This window comes from Caloenas nicobarica, chromosome 1 (assembly GCF_036013445.1).
Source record: "Caloenas nicobarica isolate bCalNic1 chromosome 1, bCalNic1.hap1, whole genome shotgun sequence".
NCBI classification, from domain to species: domain Eukaryota; kingdom Metazoa; phylum Chordata; class Aves; order Columbiformes; family Columbidae; genus Caloenas; species Caloenas nicobarica.
The window spans coordinates 17248680-17269021 of record NC_088245.1 but is presented as its reverse complement, the minus strand read 5'-3'; the positions used below and the strand labels follow the sequence as shown (position 1 = coordinate 17269021).

The window sequence follows — 20342 nt, the reverse complement described above, 5'->3', positions numbered from 1 at the left end:
TCTTTGAATGAGAATTAGCTAACACTTCATGTAAACCATAGGATGCACACATGCTTACAAAGCACCTCGTAGCACCGGAACCAGAGCGCTGATATCTCCAAAACTGCCATCCATAAGCAGCACAAACAGTAATGGGAAGCAAAGCAGGACGTGTACCTCAGTGCAGTGCCCAAGCAGATATTGCCTGTCATTTTCTCTTTCAAATGCAAGAACAGCAAGCAAGCTTTTATGCCTTGTTTGGATGCAACTAGGTTTTGAAATGGCAGCACCCCAAACCACTACTAACCTTAGCACATTAATCTACCTGCCCCAGTACAGTAGTTGCCTTCCGAAGCTGAAGCCTCAGCCAGCACCACAGCAGAGTTGACATGCATTAAAAAGGTTATAGTAATACGTAGTCCTTTATCCATGGATGATTCTGACCGTGAGAGCTTCAAGATAAAGCTTGATCCATCCACATACATTCAGAGGTCCAGCAGACTGAGCTCTTTACACTTTTACTTCAAAGCCTTGTTCTGCAGCAACCCACCCTGATACCACAGTGTTGCCAGTCCCAACATGCATTGAATGTTTTCAGCATTCCTGTACTAGGGCTCAGGAGGAGTCATTAGATTAGAGATTAAGACCATTCACACACAGACAGGAAAAGCAACTTTAGCCCTTTTGGCTGGAGGAGTCAGCTGATCCCTCCCTTGCTTAAGACGTCATTATCCAAGATCCCTTCCTCCGCATGCTTCATCCTCCTGTCAGTCTGCAACTTAAACCCCTCGCATTTCCAGCCACATTTTATGTGCATTTACAGCTACGCAACACGCTAAGCAATTCCTCTCCATTTTCACCTCTCCAGATGTTTAGATTATCTCTTTGCTAGGGAGGAGATTCATCTGGCATCTTAAATGAAGGTATTCTCCTTTTACTAACAACTGCTTCTCTCCAGTAACTTCTTGCTCCAGATTTCCTCTGCAGCTTGTAGAGGCTACAGTTCGGGTTAGGATGTGTTTCACTGAAGATACTACTGAGCCAAACTGCACCATCACTTGTGCCTACTAATAGCTGAACGGAGTTTAGAGAAGACTAACAGTTTGCTGTTCCTTTAGCCAGGCACTTGCAAATACAAACCCACACCTACTGGTAGCTGTGTTGTTTATGTGTACGTTATACACAACATATAGCTGGGAGGAAAGCTCTTTAAACCTCCTAGCTAATAACACATCTATACAAAGAAGAGCTATAGAAGAGGTAAAAATAAAGTTATAGGATCAGGCTGATAGCAATTATAAACCCAACACATTAAAAAGCAAATCCATGGAACTTTAAACATTTCCCCTACATCCTGGCAGTTGCTTTGATTTTTGCACACCTAGATGGGGGAAACAGAATAAGTGGCAAATGGTTTATGTGAAAATACAATTATAGCAAGGTGTCCTTAAGGAATGTCAAAATTAAAAATAGTATGCAAATACAGCTGAGTGACTAACCTTATTAAAAAACACCTATTGCAGCAATAGGATTTAAAAAAAAAAAAAAAAAAAAATCACAATCAGGCTTTCTTTCCAATGGTAATTTAAAGCAAACAAATAGTACATGTTAATAATGTTTTTCTGCTCACCATCAGTTCACTTTTGGGAAGAAAAATAAATAACAAACCATTTCTAAAAAGCAAACAAACAAAAAACCACAAGCAAACAAAAATTCCATCACATACACCTCAAGGAGAAGGAAGAAGAAAATAGAAGAATACAGGAACCATATCCAAAAAGTGAGCTCCTACATCACTCTGACATAGTTACATATTCCAGCCCAAAATGTTGAGTGGGGAATAGGGGAATATGGGAATAAGGGATAAGCTTTAATGCGCTTATTTCTCTACCAGTTTACCATTCTTTGTTTTGTTTTTACGTACAGAGTTACAACCAGCTTGTCAGGACACCACTATAATTGCAGCTACAGCAAACCTCAGGCTGTGGTGAAGAGCTCTGGACCTGGCAGCGAGGGCTGGAGACACCCAGGACTGACCCACATCACTCAGCTGAACTGCCCCGATGGCCTGAACCTCCAACCACCTGCTCAAAGTTTACGAGAAAGGGTGAGCTTTGTTACCCTTTACCTTGGAGTGTGCTCCCCCAAAATGCGTGCCCCATGTAGTTACTGTAACCACATACTAAGGACTGAGATTGGATTCACCAGCCATGGAAGAGTTTGGGAATCATTCCATGGTTTTATAGCAAAAAGCATGTCCTAGTTCAAACCAGAAATCTGTTCTGGAAAGTTCTACTGTTTCTGTCACACTTCAGATTACATCAGGAAATCACAAATGTCCCATCCTGCTAACAGGAGCTCAGGCAATATGACTTTGGGAATGGAAGGAGAACGTGGTAACTGTACTGCATAGTTAAATAAGAATTCAAATAAATCACTGAAACTAACAAGGCAAGTCAAACAGAGCTTTCAGTTTTTGCTTGATATTCCAGTCATGATACCTCTTCCAGATACCAGCGGAAGCTGGTAGCAGCTCGCTATAAATTCTTGCCCAGTCTCCTTTATCGTGCCTTCCTCTCATACACAAGAAAACAATCTTGCCAAATTATAAAAAAGTCATTTTGTTATTGTTATTTCTACCCCTTAGAAAATATCTGACATGCTTCAAACACATAAAAAGCAACCCTCATATTCTGAACTTCAAAAACAATCCATTAAAATGACCATGTTGGGAAGCAACTGAGCAAGAATTCTCTTTGATTTATTACAGAGATCTCTACTTCTACCAAGTTAAAGGAATGCTTGTCTCCCATTTTTTTTGTTTTAAGTGTCCTGTCTTACAAGTCAGCAGTTCAGATCTGCTGAGATAAAATCCTAAAAGTCTTACGGGTGCCTCTATCCATGAATGACAATTTTGTCTCATATACACATACATACACACACATACATACACACAAATCAAACAAGTAACACTTGAAATCTACAGATACTCTTATCTGTATTCCCTATACCACTTACCAGTAACTTATTTACTGTTAAGAGACGTGTTTTAAGACATACAGCTGAAACAGCTTGTTGAAATAGCTGCCAAGGAGATGCACTGATCACCCCTTCAGAAATCTCTTCCTTCTTACAATTACTACTAGACAAAAAACGCCTAATGCAGCCACATTAAGGCTGAGTTAATTCTAACCTGAAGACGTGAACACCAAGATTTCAACTGAGCATCTTCTGTCATGTAGCGAGAGGTATGTTCTGAGGAATGCAATGAAGAAATATCCAAGTGATCCAGAAACCTTGGGAATGCGCGCATCAGCCCATCTCAAAATTCTGATGCCAACTTCTGCAGTTTAGAGAAGCATTATTTCAGCAGACTATTCCTTCCCACAGAGCATTAATTTTATACTTACGTAAAAAGTGCTTTTCCAGTAAGGCTATTTCCAGGTGACCTTTGATCTCATTCAGTCTGTCAGATTCCGTTCTGTTAAAATCCTGCACTCCTGAAGCCATGATGATGGTCCCTGGACCAGCCTATAAGAAATCCAGAACACAATGACAGATCAGAGACACTTTTTTTTTTTCTTTTTGTCATTTAAATACATCACCTTACTTCTGGGGCAGTAAAGAAACAGCCAGGTGAGAAACTTGCAAGTATCAACAACTCTTCATACCTCTTATTCACCATTAAACTACCAAAATGAGTGAAAGCTAATCAAATGCACAGCATTTCTCCAATAAAATGCACTTCAGCAGACCAGAGGGAGATACAAAAAACAAAGATCCACCCCCTCCTTACCAGTTCATCATTTAGCTTTTCTTCTGCAGATTTAAAGGCATATTTACATTATCTGTCTTCTCTTCCCATTCAATGTATGGACAATGCAACATACTTGACATCTAAAATTATGAAGCTAGCAAAAATAATACTTTTCCAGACATTCACTGAGTTATCGGAAAGCACATATTGCATATTTTAATATCCGTTTATGGAAGTGTAATTCTGAAGAGCACAATCTCTGCAAGGAAGATCAGTGCTGCTCCTCCACGTCCAGTGCTGCCCAGTTTCTGCTGAAGGATGTGTCTGGTGCCCAGAAGCTCATCCTAGCAGGCCAGGAGAGGGGAGAGTCTGGAGATTGTGCGTGTGGACTGATTTACCAGCACCCCTCAAAAGAACTCAGAACCAGCAACACTGCAGAACGCAAGAAGTAAAGAGTGACCTGATTAGTTAAGACAAGCAGTGACAACTGCCACCTCCAGGAGGAGAGCACAGGAAAGCCCCAGACTTTCTCCCAGGAGCAGAGGGCAGGTGACATTGTCCTCCTCCCATAAAGTGAACATTTTCAGACAGCAAGAGAAAGGATGGCTGAGGGCATCTCCCAGCTAATAGTTGTTCAGGCACTGCGTGCAGTCCGCATCACATACAAAAAGTCTGTCAGTGAGAATTATAGGAGCTTCTCCAACAGCTTATACTCAAAACCGAAGTGCTAGATTACAGAAGCCTACATCTAAGACATGAGCTCAAGACAAAAAGGGATTTATTTACCTATCCTAACCTTCCCCTATCCCTTGTTTGAGCTCTGAAAACACACAGGAGTTGTATTGCTTTCAAAAGTCAGCTTGCATACATTTAACCATGACAGCTTAAATTACATTCGAATATAATTTCTACTAATTTACAAGAGAGTTAATTAATAGATATTTTCTATGGCTTAGGAAAGATGTACCGAAAGCTCACTGACAGCAAAGTACTTTTGCAGTTGGGAATGATTTGCACTTTTAAAATAAAACAGTGTGGAGATACCTATTAAACATCTGTTTTCTTGTTTGAGCTGAACAGATGCTGAGTTTAAGCCTCAGAATTTGTCTATACAGGCAAATTAGCACTCTGTAGGCATCTACTGCCTGGCATTTACCTGGTACCGACTCCCCACCTGGGCTTGCTCAATACAGTGGTATCACAGTGGAAAAAGCAGAGATGCTATTTCCAGTCCTGAAAGCAGCACAGTGACACCCACACAGCTCTGTGCCAGGGCTGCTGGTCCCAACGAGCAGCAGCAGCCATGGGCTGCTTCCCGTTCTGGAGCCAGCACCAACCACGCCACAGATGCCACAGCAGGGCCAGACAGACCCCCGGGCAGCCCTCACACCGGGAGCTGCAGTGCAGCATCCTCGGCCCCAGGCTCCAGACCTCCCGTTCACACCTGTCTTTAGCCAGAGAGAAGCAGTAAGATGCCATTTGCAACCACTCCAGCCACTGCTGAAGAGTAACAGCTGTCTGTTTTCAGATGAGCACAGGATGGCAATTAACCTGTGTTGATTTCTTACCTATAGAGCTAGGTCATATTTATTTATGCCAGAAGATTTAGCATTATCACTTGCCAGATACCTGGAGAGCCCCAAGGAGGAAGATGCGACTGAGTCAAATAGCAGCACCCTCACAACACGCTCTACAGACAGGCAAAGGGAAAGCGTTATTAAAACACAGATTGCTGCCCAGGTGTTAAAGCGTGGCTTTCTATATTGTATATCCACATCTGGTACAAAGGGACAGTCTCTGCTCCTAGGGGTTCATATGGAGCTGTCTAAAGAAACAGTGCCACTGCTTAAAAATAAATAGATAGATAAATAAAATCACATGCAAGATGATGTACTCATGAGGAATGCTTCTGGGCTCTGCACATGTATTGGGTTTGCATGGCAAGGTTTTGGTAGCAGGGGGTCTACAGGGGCGGCTTCTGTGAGAAGCTGCTAGAAGCTTCCCTATGTCTGACAGAGCCAATGCCAGCCGGCCCCAGGATGGACCTGCTGCTGGCCAAGGCCAAGCCATCAGCAACGGTGGTAGCACCTCTGGGATAACACAGTTAACAAGAGGAATAAAACTGCATAACAGCAACTGCAGCTGGGGAGAGGAGTGAGAATATGTGAGAGCAACAACTCTGCAGACACCCAAGTCAGTGAAGAAAGAGGGGAGAAGGTGCTCCAGGAGCCAGAGCAGAGATTCCCCTGCAGCCCGTGGTGCAGCCCATGGTGAGGGAAGAGAGGAAGAAGAAAGGGGCTAGAAAATATCTAAGGCATATTCAAGTTTTCACCCTCATTGAAGATACTCTAGGTATTTCACCAAGAGATGAGCTACACTTCAGAAATCCATCTAGAGAAGTAGCTCCACTCTTGGTTCTTCAGAAATGTTAAGTCACTAATTAAAGCCCAGAGTACCTTGACTGTGCGTCTTCACAAGCAGGAAAAAGCAAAAGATGATACATACAGGGGAACAAGTGACATGGGTGAACAGAACTCTTTCTGAAAGTTTCCAAATGTGTGTTATCTGCTACAGCATTGGACACAAGATGTGTGACATCAGTTAAAGGGTTAAAAATCAGCAGGTACACATCATTAAACTAAGCCCAAAAGATTACAATGAGTGTTACTGAGATAGAGAAAAAAGGATAACATTCATTAAGTTAAAGCATAAGGCTGCTTCCTAAGAATACTAAGAGCAAGATCATGCAATTATCATATAATAATAAAACAGTTTAACCAGAGTAGTAAGATACAGTGATACAAGTTGGGCGGAAAACAAGTACACAATTTCCAAAATTAAGGACACCATAAGGTATTAATAAATACAACTTAGAAGTGTTCAGAAAACTAAGCATGTCCAGGACAGAGGTTTGGGAGACATTTAAGCAGATGCTTCTATTGTCCCAGGAGATTCTTCCCCACACCAACTCACCTCATTGTGTCAAGAGGTGTTAACAGGCTAAAAGATAAGAAATAAGGTCTATACCTTTGTTGGAGGTCAACGGCCTGCCTCCAAATTAAAAAAGTACGTCTGTCTGAAGTTAGCATAACTGACTAAACGCAAGTTAACAAAAATTTACCTTCTATTAATTCCAGCGTTAACTGGGTAATGTTTCTTTTTTCTGCTGCCTCTGCAGGCTGGTACTGGGACTTGAGCTGGATTAACTACACTTTTAAGTTAACTACAGATGCCTTTTCTTTCTTCTGACTCACAGTAAAAGCCTTGAAGCCTTCCAGAGATTTCTGCTTTTCCTTCTGCCTCTCTAGCTTTGCCAGTATTTGACACAGGAGCCCTCTTAAAATGTTGGCAATCACTATTACTTAGCAAAGGCCGCGCACAAGGCTTGGCGGTGCCTCGGACGCCAACAAAATGCCAGAGTTGAGCACAGAGAGTCAGAGCCAGAGGGGTTAAAGGAAGATTTCTGATGACGACAGATTGCCTCTAACCCATTATCAGAGTTCAGAGTTGCTATTCCAAGACACATCCAGCTCTGGATCTGAAAAAACACATCTACCCACAAATGTGTATTTCAAGCCATCTGCAGTTCAGGCTTTTCCTAACAGCATCTCCCAACCTGAGAGCTCTCTGCCTTCCCTCACCAAACCCCCTTCATCCTGCAAGCCCTGGGATTTTGTTTTGTGCTCTGAGCACCAACGCCACCTTCACTGTACAGCCATGGAAAAGGTCTAAGCCACTTCTTAACAAAGATGCAGATCTGCCCTCTCCATCTTCAGCATCACACAGAAAAGTAACTGGCCAATTCCCTCCTTTTATTTTACTTGCACAGCATACAGGGATCATTTTTCTCTAGGAATATCTAACAAAATGCTGCTCTCATTTCCAAGATTTTAATTAACTTAGAGAGGAGCAGTTCTCAAGCACGGAGGATGGGGAGCAGTGAGGACACAGTGTGCCAAGCCCGGGGGTACAACCGTCCACCAAGTCACTCCTCGGGGCCTGGCACTGACTGGGAACAGACACAGAGAAGACATAGCTTAAAATACAAAATTTTAACTTGCATTCATTTGAGCAGCAAAGAGGGGGGAAGTCAGGTAGGGCCTGGAGTGACAGGACAAGGGGTAATGGTGTTAAACTAAAAGAGAGGAGATTCAGACTGGTTACAAGGAAAACTTTTTTTTTTTTTTTTTTTTTTTTAAATGAAGAAGGTAGTGAAACACTGGCCCATGCTGCCCAGAGAGGTGGTAGATGCCCCATCCCTGGAAACATTCAAGGCCAGGCTGGACGGGGCTCTGAGCAACCCAATCTAGTTGAAGGTGTCCCTGCTCATTGCAGGAGGGTTGAACTAAATGACTTTTGTGTCCCTTCCAGCCCAAGCTATTCTTCAGTAATACAACACACCACAGAGCTTGTCTGGAGAGGTCACAGTCTCCTGAGTTTCTCAGCTGACACTTCATGTGCATTTTCTTACTTCAAATTACAACAGGGTTCCCCGCGGCTGCTGCATTTACCTGCTGTAAGGAAAGGGAAAACCCAATAACACTGCTCAAGAACAAAAGCATCTGCGTGAACAGCTAATCTTTAGCAGCAATTCTAGGAAGCATACCCATATTGGCAACCTCCTAAAACACAGCTATATTTCACATCAATTAAAAAAAAAAAAAAAAAAATCTAGTGTTAGTCAGGTTTAGAGACTTTGATATCTTAACAGCAATGTTTGCATCATGCTCTATACCTTTCAAGCATCATGCTTTATACCTTCCAAACATTGTAAATGAGGTGATGATACAGAAGTGTTTAAGAGTTCAATTGACATGTTTCAGGAAAAGTCAAACTGTACTGGAACAGCAATTAATGTTTTCTGTATCACAATAACTCAGATTTAATCCTAGCACACTAGTGGGGAACTTGCATAAGTAGATTACACTGCTTTCAGTACAATATGTCAGGTACGAGAGAGCTTCAATTTGCAATGTTCACTGCCAGGTTACTGCAGAACCTACACAGGTTTAAACACAAATTTGTTCTTTCCCCACTCTGTTGAAGGGGACATGATCCTCCTCTGCACCAAGTTCATTTATATACCTGTACGTAATACTGAACATTTTCTCCCTTCTATAAAAATGGAACATTTGTCACATTAAGAGTACATAAATTCATCTATAGCACAAAATGATGTGACGTAAGTTAAAATGAGGCAAATCAAGCCAGAGCTGGCAAATACAAGGGTGATCTATGATTTTCAGGGCACAGTCCCCATTCCTGAACAGTTGTATCTTAGCAAATCAAGTCAATGGAGCAGTATTTTAAAGATTTTTAAGTTCAGAATTGTGACCTAGCAGGAAGGAACCCATGTTGCATCTACAGAATAGGAAACCATGATGGCACTGAATAACTGTGACTTTAATTACCGAGCAAGCAACATTACCTGAATTTCCAATGTCACAACAAAACAAATTCTAATACATTCACTATTCAGAAATAGAAATGGACCAGGTTAACCCCTCTACTTATTTCATGATTGTGGTGTTTTTACAAAACAATGCAGAAATAACAGTGCTGCACACAGTGCTGAATGTCCTTGCTTAAAAAAACCAAACCAAATCAAAACAGCCAACCACGTATGGTAAAGAGGCAAGGAAGGAAGAAATCAGGGAAGCTATTCAGGAACTGAAAGAGATGCTTAGAAAAGAGTTAGTTTGTTAACCCACATGGCTGTCTTGGCAATGATCTGATACCAGTGTCCAAGTATCCAGAGACCTAGGGAAATACCTGCTATCCAAGACATACCTGGTAGTCAGGGCACATAAATGAGAGGGGGAAAAGTACCCACAGAAGCAAACAGCTGGCCTGTAAGTGGTGACCAAACTAGCTCAAAATAAGAGTCAGATGCCTTATAAACAAAAAGTCTCAGAAATCACTGAGGAGAATTCAAAGGAAAATAACAAATCCTTCCAACCTCAGGGCTCTCCTACCAGGACCTAGCCGTGTACTTCACTCAAACACGAGTTAGGATGTTTATTATTGAACTAAACAGGTAAACCTCACAGTTTTAAGATAACATAAGATGACCTCATCTGGCCATCCTTTCTGTACTTCTACAGGCTGTGTATTTTGCACATGCTACTGCAGTAAGACATGTGAAGCGTTGGGACTAAGTCCCACCACTGTATCTGTGGTGTGAGAGTGAACACCTGCTCCACTTGTTGGAGGTGTGCAACAGAGGATGCTCTTCTTTGCAGATGGTCAGGGCTCTGCAATCGCAACCTTTTATGACAAGACTTTTTACTCTGAAACTTCAATTTGTGGCAAGTTTTTGCATACACTTGTCAACTTCAGACACAGACATAATGAGGCACCTAATGTGCACATTTCTAAGCGCACTAGATACCCCTGAGGCACAGTACAGAACGGCCTTTCATTCATTCATATTACTGTGCTGTACTGTTCTAATAGACAGAGATCTTTCTTTAATGGCTCCATAATGATTAATACACCAGACTAGAGAGAAGGAAAAAAAGAAGGGGAAAAAAAAAAAAAGTAGTAGAGAGGTGCAGAGATGAAGCCTCTGTCAAGGGAATGGCTGACAGCAGAGTTAGAAATATCTGTCTATTGAAGATGCAGATAAGGGGACCAGGACTCAAATTTTGTGTACCTATGCTCAGTTCCAAGGCACTAATCTTGCTCTTTCGAGCTCACTAGTTCCATACTTGGATTTTAATAGAAACAATGAACCAACAGCAGTGGAAGCACAATACAGCTCACATGTATCTGAAAAGACATGCAGCCTAACTTAAGCACAAGACTTGCATTAACTTTTGCATGATTTCAACAGTTCCCAAAGGTACTAAAGAAGAAGAAACGAACGAGACTTGATCTTCTCATGACCAGTGTAATTCACGCTGTAATACTAAGTTGCTTACAGAGCCTATTAAAGAAAACCAACCTGTATAAGCAATTTAAGATTTAAGTTTTAGTCACTGAATTAAAAACAATTCAGGCACAATTCAACCATGTGATCTCAATAAGAAACAGAGACATAATTCAGAATCACCCTGTTCACACAACCTCAGTCCCTATTTTAACGTTGACTCAAACACACAGACATTACTTTCTCTACTCCCTGCACCTCTGCAGCACAGGGGATTATCTCTCTTTCCTTCATTTTATGGATGGGCAGTAGCACTTAGTGGCCAGATGTCTGTGAGGGCCAAATGCTAATCCCCTTAACTTCCCATCTGAAACTTATCCCTTATGAGTCAGACCCCTTTCCTCATACAAGTTTCCTTATTTTGCTCATACCTGTAACATAGCTGGTGCTCTCTGGCTGTTCCAGCATCACACTGGATTTGAAGCTCCCAAACACCAGGAGCATGGCAAAACAACAAGTCCAATGCTATTGCTGATCTCTTTCCTCTCTCCCTTTCTCTCTTTTTTAAATATTGATACTCAACTGTTTCCCAAGGACTTTGATCACAAAAGCACACTTAACAGTATGTAATCAGCCAGAAAGCAAAGTGTTTCTCTTCAGATTACCTTCTCAGCACACAGAGCTCAACAATTTGAGAAAACAGAGACCATCACTGCAGATGTGTAGCTGTAAGACTTTATAGCTAATCAAAGCTGTAGGTTTACCTCGCTATTCCCTCAGCCACACCATCCTGGAGCTACTATCCTCCTGAAGAAACACAGGAAATAGTATTTAGGGTTTAAGACCGATCTTTATGCAGCTTCCAGCTCTGTCATCCAGACCTTCTGATTAGATAAAAGGGTATTCCCTGCTCTCCACGCATAAATGAAATGAATGAATATGAATGAATTAATGAAAATAAGCCAGTATTTACCCACAAAAACCTCAGCAAACACCATGTTGGTAGGGCAGCAGCACAGATTAGTCCTTGTACACAAAATACATACATCTTAACAAATGACAGATGTCTTTAGCAGAATAAGAGCAAAGCAAAGGCATTCAACAGACCTTCCCTGTCTGAGGAGCTTGAGGATTTGCATAAAATAGACTTTTTGTGAATGAAAAATGTTCTGTCATTACCACTTGTTTGTTCTATGATCATAGGAAAAAAATTTCTGGCAAAATAGCTCCATATATGCAGGATTGTATGTGATACTATACAAGCCCACCTAAATTTAAAAAAGCTAATAGCTACAGAACAGGATCCAGGCTGCCAGCCCCCAAGGAGATGCTTAAACCTATACAGTTCAGAGTATTTTAGTTTAACACTCGTGATGAGCAAGCCCTGTGCTTCTAGAAATGAGCTTTCGGACAACAGTCTGACCACAGTTTGGGGATAAAAACTGCACAGTGAGTTTCCAAATAGGATGGTACAAATTCTGACTTCCAAGTCACATTCTAGAATACAGTTAAATGGATTAATCATAATTTAGATGGTGGCACTCCAAGCTCAAGGATCCACAGCCATTTTTTAACAGTTAAAGCAGACTTTTTAAAATTTAACCAATATTTAACTTTTTCTGAAGCACTTAAAATGGTAGGTCTGTTTGAGTACTTTTGCTTACAAGCACCAAAAAGTTTTAGCACCTGAAGAGTCTTTCTCACCTCCTGCACAGGTTTAAAGCAGCTCTACAGCATGGAAGCATTACTGGGCACAACACAGCAGTGAAGAACAAGATGGTGTGACCCTCTAACTCTAACAAAGCCATCAGCCCTACAGTCCTGCCCAGTGCCATCTGAGTAGATCTGAGCTGCTCAGACTGAAAATAAGTCTTTCCTTCAGATCTGTTGGTTAGTAACTCAACGAAACAAATAAAAATCATTCAGAAGCACATCCAAGGTTAAAAAGCCTGTCAACTCACAACATTTAAAATTAATAATAGAGACAGGGAACTCTAATATGAAGAAATAAATTTGATGTTTCCACAAAATGAAAGCCTACTACTGGAAGCATATTTCCTAGTCCACAAATCTTCAAATCTTAAATCCAAAATATAGGGACAAAAATCATTAATTTCTGTTCTTTTTCTGCCTGATAACTATGTAACATAATATAATGAGACTTAAATAAGTACTTACAGGGTCTCTCAGCTCTTCATTGTCTCGAGTTGACGTTCGAGGTATTTTCACTGGGATTTCATCTCCACATTCAGTGTCTGAAGCATTTGGAGACTCTGCTAAATCAAGGAACTCATCTCTCTTGTGACCTCTGAACCTTATTTTGTCCAACTTCTTTAGCATGTTCAGCACTGCACTTTTCTGCTTTACCTTAACATGACGGTTGGAGTCCCTGCAAGAAACAAGACATGAAGAGTACTTTAGAAAGCTTGCAATAAGCCTAAATACACACACTCTAATCCCTAAATACTTCTAACCATCTTTCAAGGGCCTTCCTGTCACCAGAGGAAAAACATGCTGCAGCTTAGCTTTTTAACAGGCATTTTTTTCCACGATGTAAGAGGTGCATAGTTTGTTTTTCAGTAGTTGATGATTTACCATCTTCCCACACTATTATGGCCTCTTTCTCACGGCTATTTTTAAAGCAAGTCAGAATGGACACAAGCTAACAACCTGCACTCCAAAGGAAGATTAGGAAGTCAGTTCCTAACAGGCTGCTTGAAACAAGAAACAGGTGAGCTCTAAGTCCAAATTCTTCAGCTTGCTGATACTCCTAATCAAGCATGAAAATCCACCCAACTTCAGAACCAATCTTTAAATTCATAGAAAAACTGAAGCAAAAGAGTAGCGAGGCCATCGCATCTTCCCACTGCTTCAGGCTACAAAACCAGAAAGTACCAAGGGTTTGTTAAAGCCACCAGATAGAGCCACGCAGAAGATCCCACCAAAAACTAGAGATTGTTGAAATCGACCATAAACCACATCAAATGCACTGCCAAGATCTTTGAAATTACCACAACTGACTCTTTGCTAGGTTTCTAATACTTCTTTTTTTTTTTTTTTTTTTTTTTTTTTTCTCCAACTAGCATGACCAAAACCTCACTGTAAGAGAATTAGTGCAGCCAGTATTTTTGCAGAATGTGTTGGTGCCGCGACATCCAGAGGAATGAGAAATGCCCAGGACATTTCGCTTCCAGACACAGTTTTTGACATGAGCAATACTTAAATTATAAATAAAACTGGGAGAAGCATTTTTGCTTTTTAAAAGACAATAGAAGGAAGCTTAATTAACGTTTGAGTAATGTATGAGTCTATGATTCTATGTACGTAAACTCATTGTAACAGTAGCTTTCCAAGACACTGGACTGTATCATTTCTGATGTAAACCAGACCTGACGAATCACTTAAATTCAACGCTCTACATATACCACAAACTGTACCAAGAGGTCCTAAGTTCCACCTCTTAAAAAAATTTTTAAAATAGTTCCTTCATCCTGCCACTCCAGCAAGTTACTGCTCTGGCAGTTTATAACAAACCAGACACAATTTTCTCTCCTACAAACTCTGCTCCTCAGCTCAGAGTGTTCCTCTTGGAGGGTGCCACAACACTCTCCCAAATGGAATTTTGCAGTGGTAAAAATCTACTTTGAGGCACTTGTTCCTGTTACTATCATTTTTTCCTTATGGTCAACATTGCCCTCCTCTTCATTAAAAAACATGCTTAGGTTCGTGGCACTTCATTGCAGGCACTGGTGTGAGATGAAAAAGCAACAGGCAGGTCTAGACATGCGTCGCTTCAGGCGCAGAAATAAAGAGCAAGAAAGAGGAGCCTTTTGCTACTGGCTTTGCACTTGAGGCAATTCTCACCTCCAAACATAAACCTCTTTCCAACAGAGCTCTTCGTCTTTCCCTGTGGATTCTCCGCTTACCCTAACACTTTAGCAGTGACTATTCACACCAAGTTCAAACCAGATCATTCCCTTCAAAATTTGCCTAACGTTGCACCTCTGCCAAGGTTTATTAGCACCCTTCACTTAAACACAGAAGTTTGAAACTAATACAAATTCCCTGCAGTGCAGCTGGAAAAAAAAAATCCACAAAACTCCTCCTTTATCAGAGATACTTTCAAGCTGCTGCACTATGTTTAATATTTCACTTAAGAGAATCACTTGTGGTAACTCAGACCAAGGTTATTTTCTATGAAGAGCTTTTCTTTGAAGTTCTATTGCTTGTCAAAGCTAAGTTGAAAATAGAAACACTTCTTGCTCATTCATTGACTATTTGATGAAGAAACTTGTCAGCTATCACATCCAGACATATCTCTAGGCCCTACTATTAATAGCAACTAGAGAACAAATGCTAACAGGGAAGTTTAAATCTCTGATAAGCACTGGCACAATTGTATCACGCGCTCTCCATCTCAAAGGTCTCCATCTGTGTTCAACCAGGTTTACATAACACGCAAGTCAGACCTACAGCAAAGCAGCTGTAAACCAAACCCTGTTTGTTCATCATCCATGCCATCAGTACTAATGATATAAAGCTATACAAAGACATAATCAGGCCGGTTGAGTGCTATCCCTGTGCTGGCCGGCACTCACCAGCCCACAGCAGGGGAGGACAAGCACACATCCTGAGCCTTCTCCATCCCTCTTATGGACAGAGTACCTAACCCAAGGCTGCAGAGGAGCATTGCTGTCCTGGCCAGAATTGGGGAGTCCTCAGTGTTCTCCTGTTAAAGTCACATTTATCCACCACTCTGCAAAGACCAGGGCTGGATCTGGACCTCTTTTCATATAGCCTAGCATATACAGCACTTGAATGGACGTTTCAAGATCCGAATTTGGTTTTCCCCTTAGAGCGGACTCGCATTCACTCATCACACAAAACAAGTGAGAGGCAACAAAAACATCTCGAGACAGAGTAATCTCCAACCCTTCCCTTCAAGCTTTACCTTGAGGCAATGAAGAATGATTCATAGAATGTCCTGAGTTGGAAGGGACCCACAAGGATCATCGAGTCCAACTCCTGCCCCAGCATACGACAACCCCGCAGTTCACACCATGTGTCTGAGGGCCTTGTCCAGTCTCTTCTTGAACACTGTCAGACTTGGGGCCGGGACACCTCCCTGGGGAGCCTGTTCCAGTGTCCAGCACCCTCTGGGGGAAGAACCTTTTCCTAATGTCCAACCTAAACCTCCCCTGGCACATCTTCCTGCCATTCCCTTGGGTCCTATCTGTGGTCACCAAAGAGAAGAGATCAGCGCTTACCCTTCCTCCTCCCCTTGTGAGGAAGCTGTAACTATGATGAGGTCTCCCCTCAGTCTCCTCTTCTCCAGGTTGAACAAACCAAGTGACTTCAACCACTCCTCACGCAGCTTCCTCTCCAAATCCTTCACCAACTTTGTAGCCCTCTTCTGGACACTTAATATCTTTTTTACCCTGTGGCGCCCAGACCTGCACCCAGTGCTCCAGGTGAGGCCGCACCGGTGCAGAGCAGAGCGGGACAATCCCCTCCCCGCCCGGCTGGCGATGCTGTGCTGGATGCACACAGGACACGGTTGCCCTCTTGGCTGCCAGGGACACTGTTGGCTCATGTTCAATTTGCTGTCGACCAGAACCCCCAGATCCCTCTCCACAGAGCTCATGAAAGACCCACGGGGCCGGTGAAAAGGCCCAGCAGTGGAACTGCCTGGGTTGGACATGGTCTGGGAACACCAAGTCCTGAACTCCAGCCTCCTCCTAGGACAGTTCATGCATTTCAGCCCTAGTCACAGAATAACCTGGCCAACAGATGTACCCAGGAACACATTTACGGTATTTTACCAGTAAAATTGATGTACCTGCCCTTAAGTGTGTTACCATCTGCTCTTTTTAAAATGCAAACCTTTCTTTAAAGCACTAACAGATCACTCCACTGAACACAGCTTAAATTCTGTAACACAAAGGCTAGCAAAACCCGATGTCATCAGTGTCAATACTTTTAAAGTATTATTCAGTAGATTGGCCATTAAAAGAGGAACTAGTAAAGAATCACATTCCTAGGCATTTTTTAGTGCTGTTAAGTACAAGAAGCTGCTATATAAAAATATCTGCTCAGTTATAATTTAAAAATAATAAGATCTTTTTGTCTAAAAATTGTTTTGAGTGTACCAGGCTCCCAGATTACTTACAGCTACATTAGATTAACCTAAGCAAAAACCTAAGCTTGCCAACAAGCTTCTATAGAAACCCATTATCTGGCCTCCAGCCAAATACGCGATCTAAGGCTTTTATGTCAGCAGCCTGTTCCTGCAACTAGCAACTTTTTTTTTTAGATACAGATCAATAAATATGCTGACACTTAAGCAGTTTCAAGCTTGCTAGAAAAAAACCTTCTCAGAGACTTTGTATTCCAAGTAGCTTGGGTCAAAGGTAGATAAGCTTGAGGGAGCTTTTGTAGCAGGCAAGACCAGAATCTGACCTAGAATTAGCTTTATTGTAAAACACAGTAACTAAATAGCAAAAACACTTGCTTCACCCTCATAGCTATTCATCCCCCCACCCTCTCCCAGGTACCTATCCACATCTTGGCCTCAGCTGGTTCAGTTCTATAATTTTCAGGCTGTTTCTAGTAATTCCCCACACCAGCAACACTAAAAACAACATGCAGTTTTGCACATGCAGAGCTCAGAACGTGAATGCAGACCCACATCTCCTCCTGCTTTCAAACTAACTATAAAAAATATTATGAAATTATAATAAAAAAAGAACTACTTTAATTCTATGTGCTGCTAACACTCTCATTTCCCAACACTGTCATACACATGACAATAATTGTTCTCACTACCATACAACAAACAAGCTATAAATAAGCATTAAGACTGGTGTCATGCTTGCAAATTACTAACTTGAGCAAAATAAAAATCAAATCCATCCTCCCCAACCAAGTTTATTTCGGCATACAAACACCCTACCATTAATGCGAGCAACAGGAGATCTTTCCCACATTCAATGCTATAACAGAAAGTGCTGCAGAGCACAGTAAGGCAGACGCTGACTTTGCAAGACCAATTTAGGTCCAACTTTGTTGCACCTCAGCCAGATCTAATAATAAGAGCAGGCCCTCTGCCATAATATAGTAAGGATATCTTACATTAACATGCTTATAAACAAGGCTATTCAGGCACCCAGGTTTTTAAGGAGGTGGCTTTTATTTCTCTTGTTGCAGCAGCAGAGGTCAAACCAGCAAAACTAAGCAGCAGCCTGTAAAAATTATCTTCAGGTTCCAAACCATCTAGCAAAAATCTAGGCAACAGTTTAGGTATACAGGACTTGATTAGTAAAAAGGTCTATATTGTCCACATTTAAAAAAAACCCGAAACACAACAACAAAAACTAAACAAAAAAACAAGCAAAAGAAAAAAAATACAACAAACCACACCACTACAATCATCTTTAAAGGTGCTTTTTTATTTCCCATTAATATCTAGTTGCTAAAGCAAATCCTTCAAGGCTGAGGTTTTACTCCTTTTACAGAGAGCCAGAGATGACTTTATTTAAACCTGATACGAAAACCATCAATTAACTCCCAGACAACTGTCAGATGCTCATTTTAAGTGAATATATCAAGACCCCAAAATCCAAACCAACCTATGCACACATTCCAAACTTATGCTAAGTAAAGAAAACCCAAATTTTCACAAACTTTCACATGGAAATCCTAAGGAGATCTAGCATGGCTTTTTCTGCCTGTGTTTACTGAGAGGCTTCAGCAAGGAGACAACCAGCTGCTTGGGAACGACAATAGCCGGCCTGCCAGCTTAGTCTGGGGGGGTTCGGGTTATGGGGCTCGCTCCTATGGACATCATCCCCACACCCTTTGTGCCACTGCTCCCCCCATGCTCCGCTCTTGCACGGACAGGGAAGAGGTTGGGATGCAGAAGGGAGGAGTGAACTCGTGGAAGGGCAGCATTCAATGCATCGCTGTGGTCCAAAATCCACCTCAACTCGCCCCAGAGTCTCCTACAAGTGGCTTATAGGTTTTGGTTTTCTGTTGTTGCATCTAGTTCTTACACAAGAATATGCTGAATCAGTGGCCTGGTAGACCTGGCAGAGATTGAACAGACAAATTTTCACATGCACTTTATTGGAGAAAGGACTCTGCTTTGCAACACGGCAGTTCAGTTTTCCTTAGCTGCTAACTAAACACAAACCAGCTACACAAAGACAAACCACATCGCCTCAGTTAAGTGTTCATCTGGAGCCTGAGGGGAAAAAAAAAAAATCCAACAAAAAAACCCCACTAAATCATCATCGATGAATTTCATCTTGGGTCAAAAAGGCCACATGAGACTATGACACAACAAAGGAAACTTCAAAGCACCTGTGTTCTTTGGCTAGAAAAACAGTGCTTCAGAAAATTGAAGATGACACTGGAGTTGAAGCAAATCTAGCATAGCCCTGAGCTCTCATCCTCACACCCCATCTCCTTCACATTCTCCTTTTAATCTCAAAACGCCTTCTGCAGAAGTTCAGGGTAAGAGCTCTGGTACCCAGGAAAAGCCAGGCTGTGTGTGGATGAACAAATTACAGACACTGCGTCAACACCAGGATGTTTCGGTCTTATCATGAAGGAGGGGCATGCAAATTGCGGGAGTGGAAGGTATTATGATTACGTTAGGTATTCATTACTTCTTCACTGAAATTCTCCTGGGTATTATTTCTAAAAGAGCTGACAAGAGAGCAGGAACACAAGATGATACACTCAAGGTCATCCACATACCAAATGATACTAAAAAAAACCTTGGTCTGCTTTTTTTTTTCTGGACATGTCTAACTGAAACTGGGAACTTCAAGGAGTACATTTAAGCTTACAACAGATAGACAGTCCAGCTCTATGAACTGCTCTGTGCAAAAAGTTTCCTCCTCCTACATGATTATTTCCCTCCCAATTTCTCATCTTAATGGACAGAACCTCACCTCAAGTCACTGTCCGAACATTTTGTACTTATTAATATTTAAGAACCTAACTGGAGAAAGATCAACTGACTGCACTTGAGAGCACCTTATCTGCTCAGCTTTTCTTTGCCCCATACACACACTTCTCCCAATTTGGAATCCAGAAGGCTCACATCTGTGAAGCAAGCCAAACCTTACCCACAGCGTCTCTTCTTGAGCAACAGTTTTGTATAGACGAAGTTGGCACCTTTCAATAAAACTTTACAGTAAGTTCAACTTAATCGGGTTGTGAGGTGGACCGCAAACTGGCTGAAGGAAAGAAGCCAGAGAGTCATGGTCGATGGGACAGAGTCTGGTTGGAGGTCTGTATCTAGTGGAGTGCCTCAAGGGTCGGTGCTGGGACCAGTACTATTCAATATATTCATCAATGACTTGGATGAGGGAATTGAGTGTACTATCAGCAAGTTTGCTGATGACACCAAGCTGGGAGGAGGGGCTGACACGCCAGAGGGCTGTGCTGCCATCCAGTGAGACCTGGACAGGCTAGAGAGTTGGGCAGGGAAAAATTTAATGAAATATAACAAGGGAAAATGTAGAGTCTTACATCTGGGCAGGAACAACCCCAGGTTCCAGTATAGGTTGGGGAATGAGAGAGCAGTGTAGGGGAAAGGGACCTGGGGGTCCTGGTGGACAGCAGGATGACCATGAGCCAGCACTGTGCCCTTGTGGCCAAGAAGGCCAATGGCATCCTGGGGCGTATTAGAAGGGATGTGGTTAGTAGGTCCAGAGAGGTTCTCCT

The 20342-nt window shown here is 42.0% G+C and overlaps 1 protein-coding gene across 4 annotated transcripts in view; it reads right to left on the bottom strand.

The window, feature by feature from the left end:
• GRAMD4 (GRAM domain containing 4) overlaps nt 1-20342 on the bottom strand; it is an 82153-nt gene that overhangs the window by 41780 nt on the left and 20031 nt on the right. For all 4 annotated transcript variants that reach the window (XM_065658223.1, XM_065658224.1, XM_065658225.1 and 1 more), the window contains exons 2-3: nt 12786-12996; nt 3390-3510 (exon numbers count right to left, since the gene is read on the bottom strand). In XM_065658223.1, coding sequence (XP_065514295.1) covers nt 3390-3510; nt 12786-12996 — 332 coding nt within the window. The remainder of the gene's footprint in view (nt 1-3389; nt 3511-12785; nt 12997-20342) is intronic.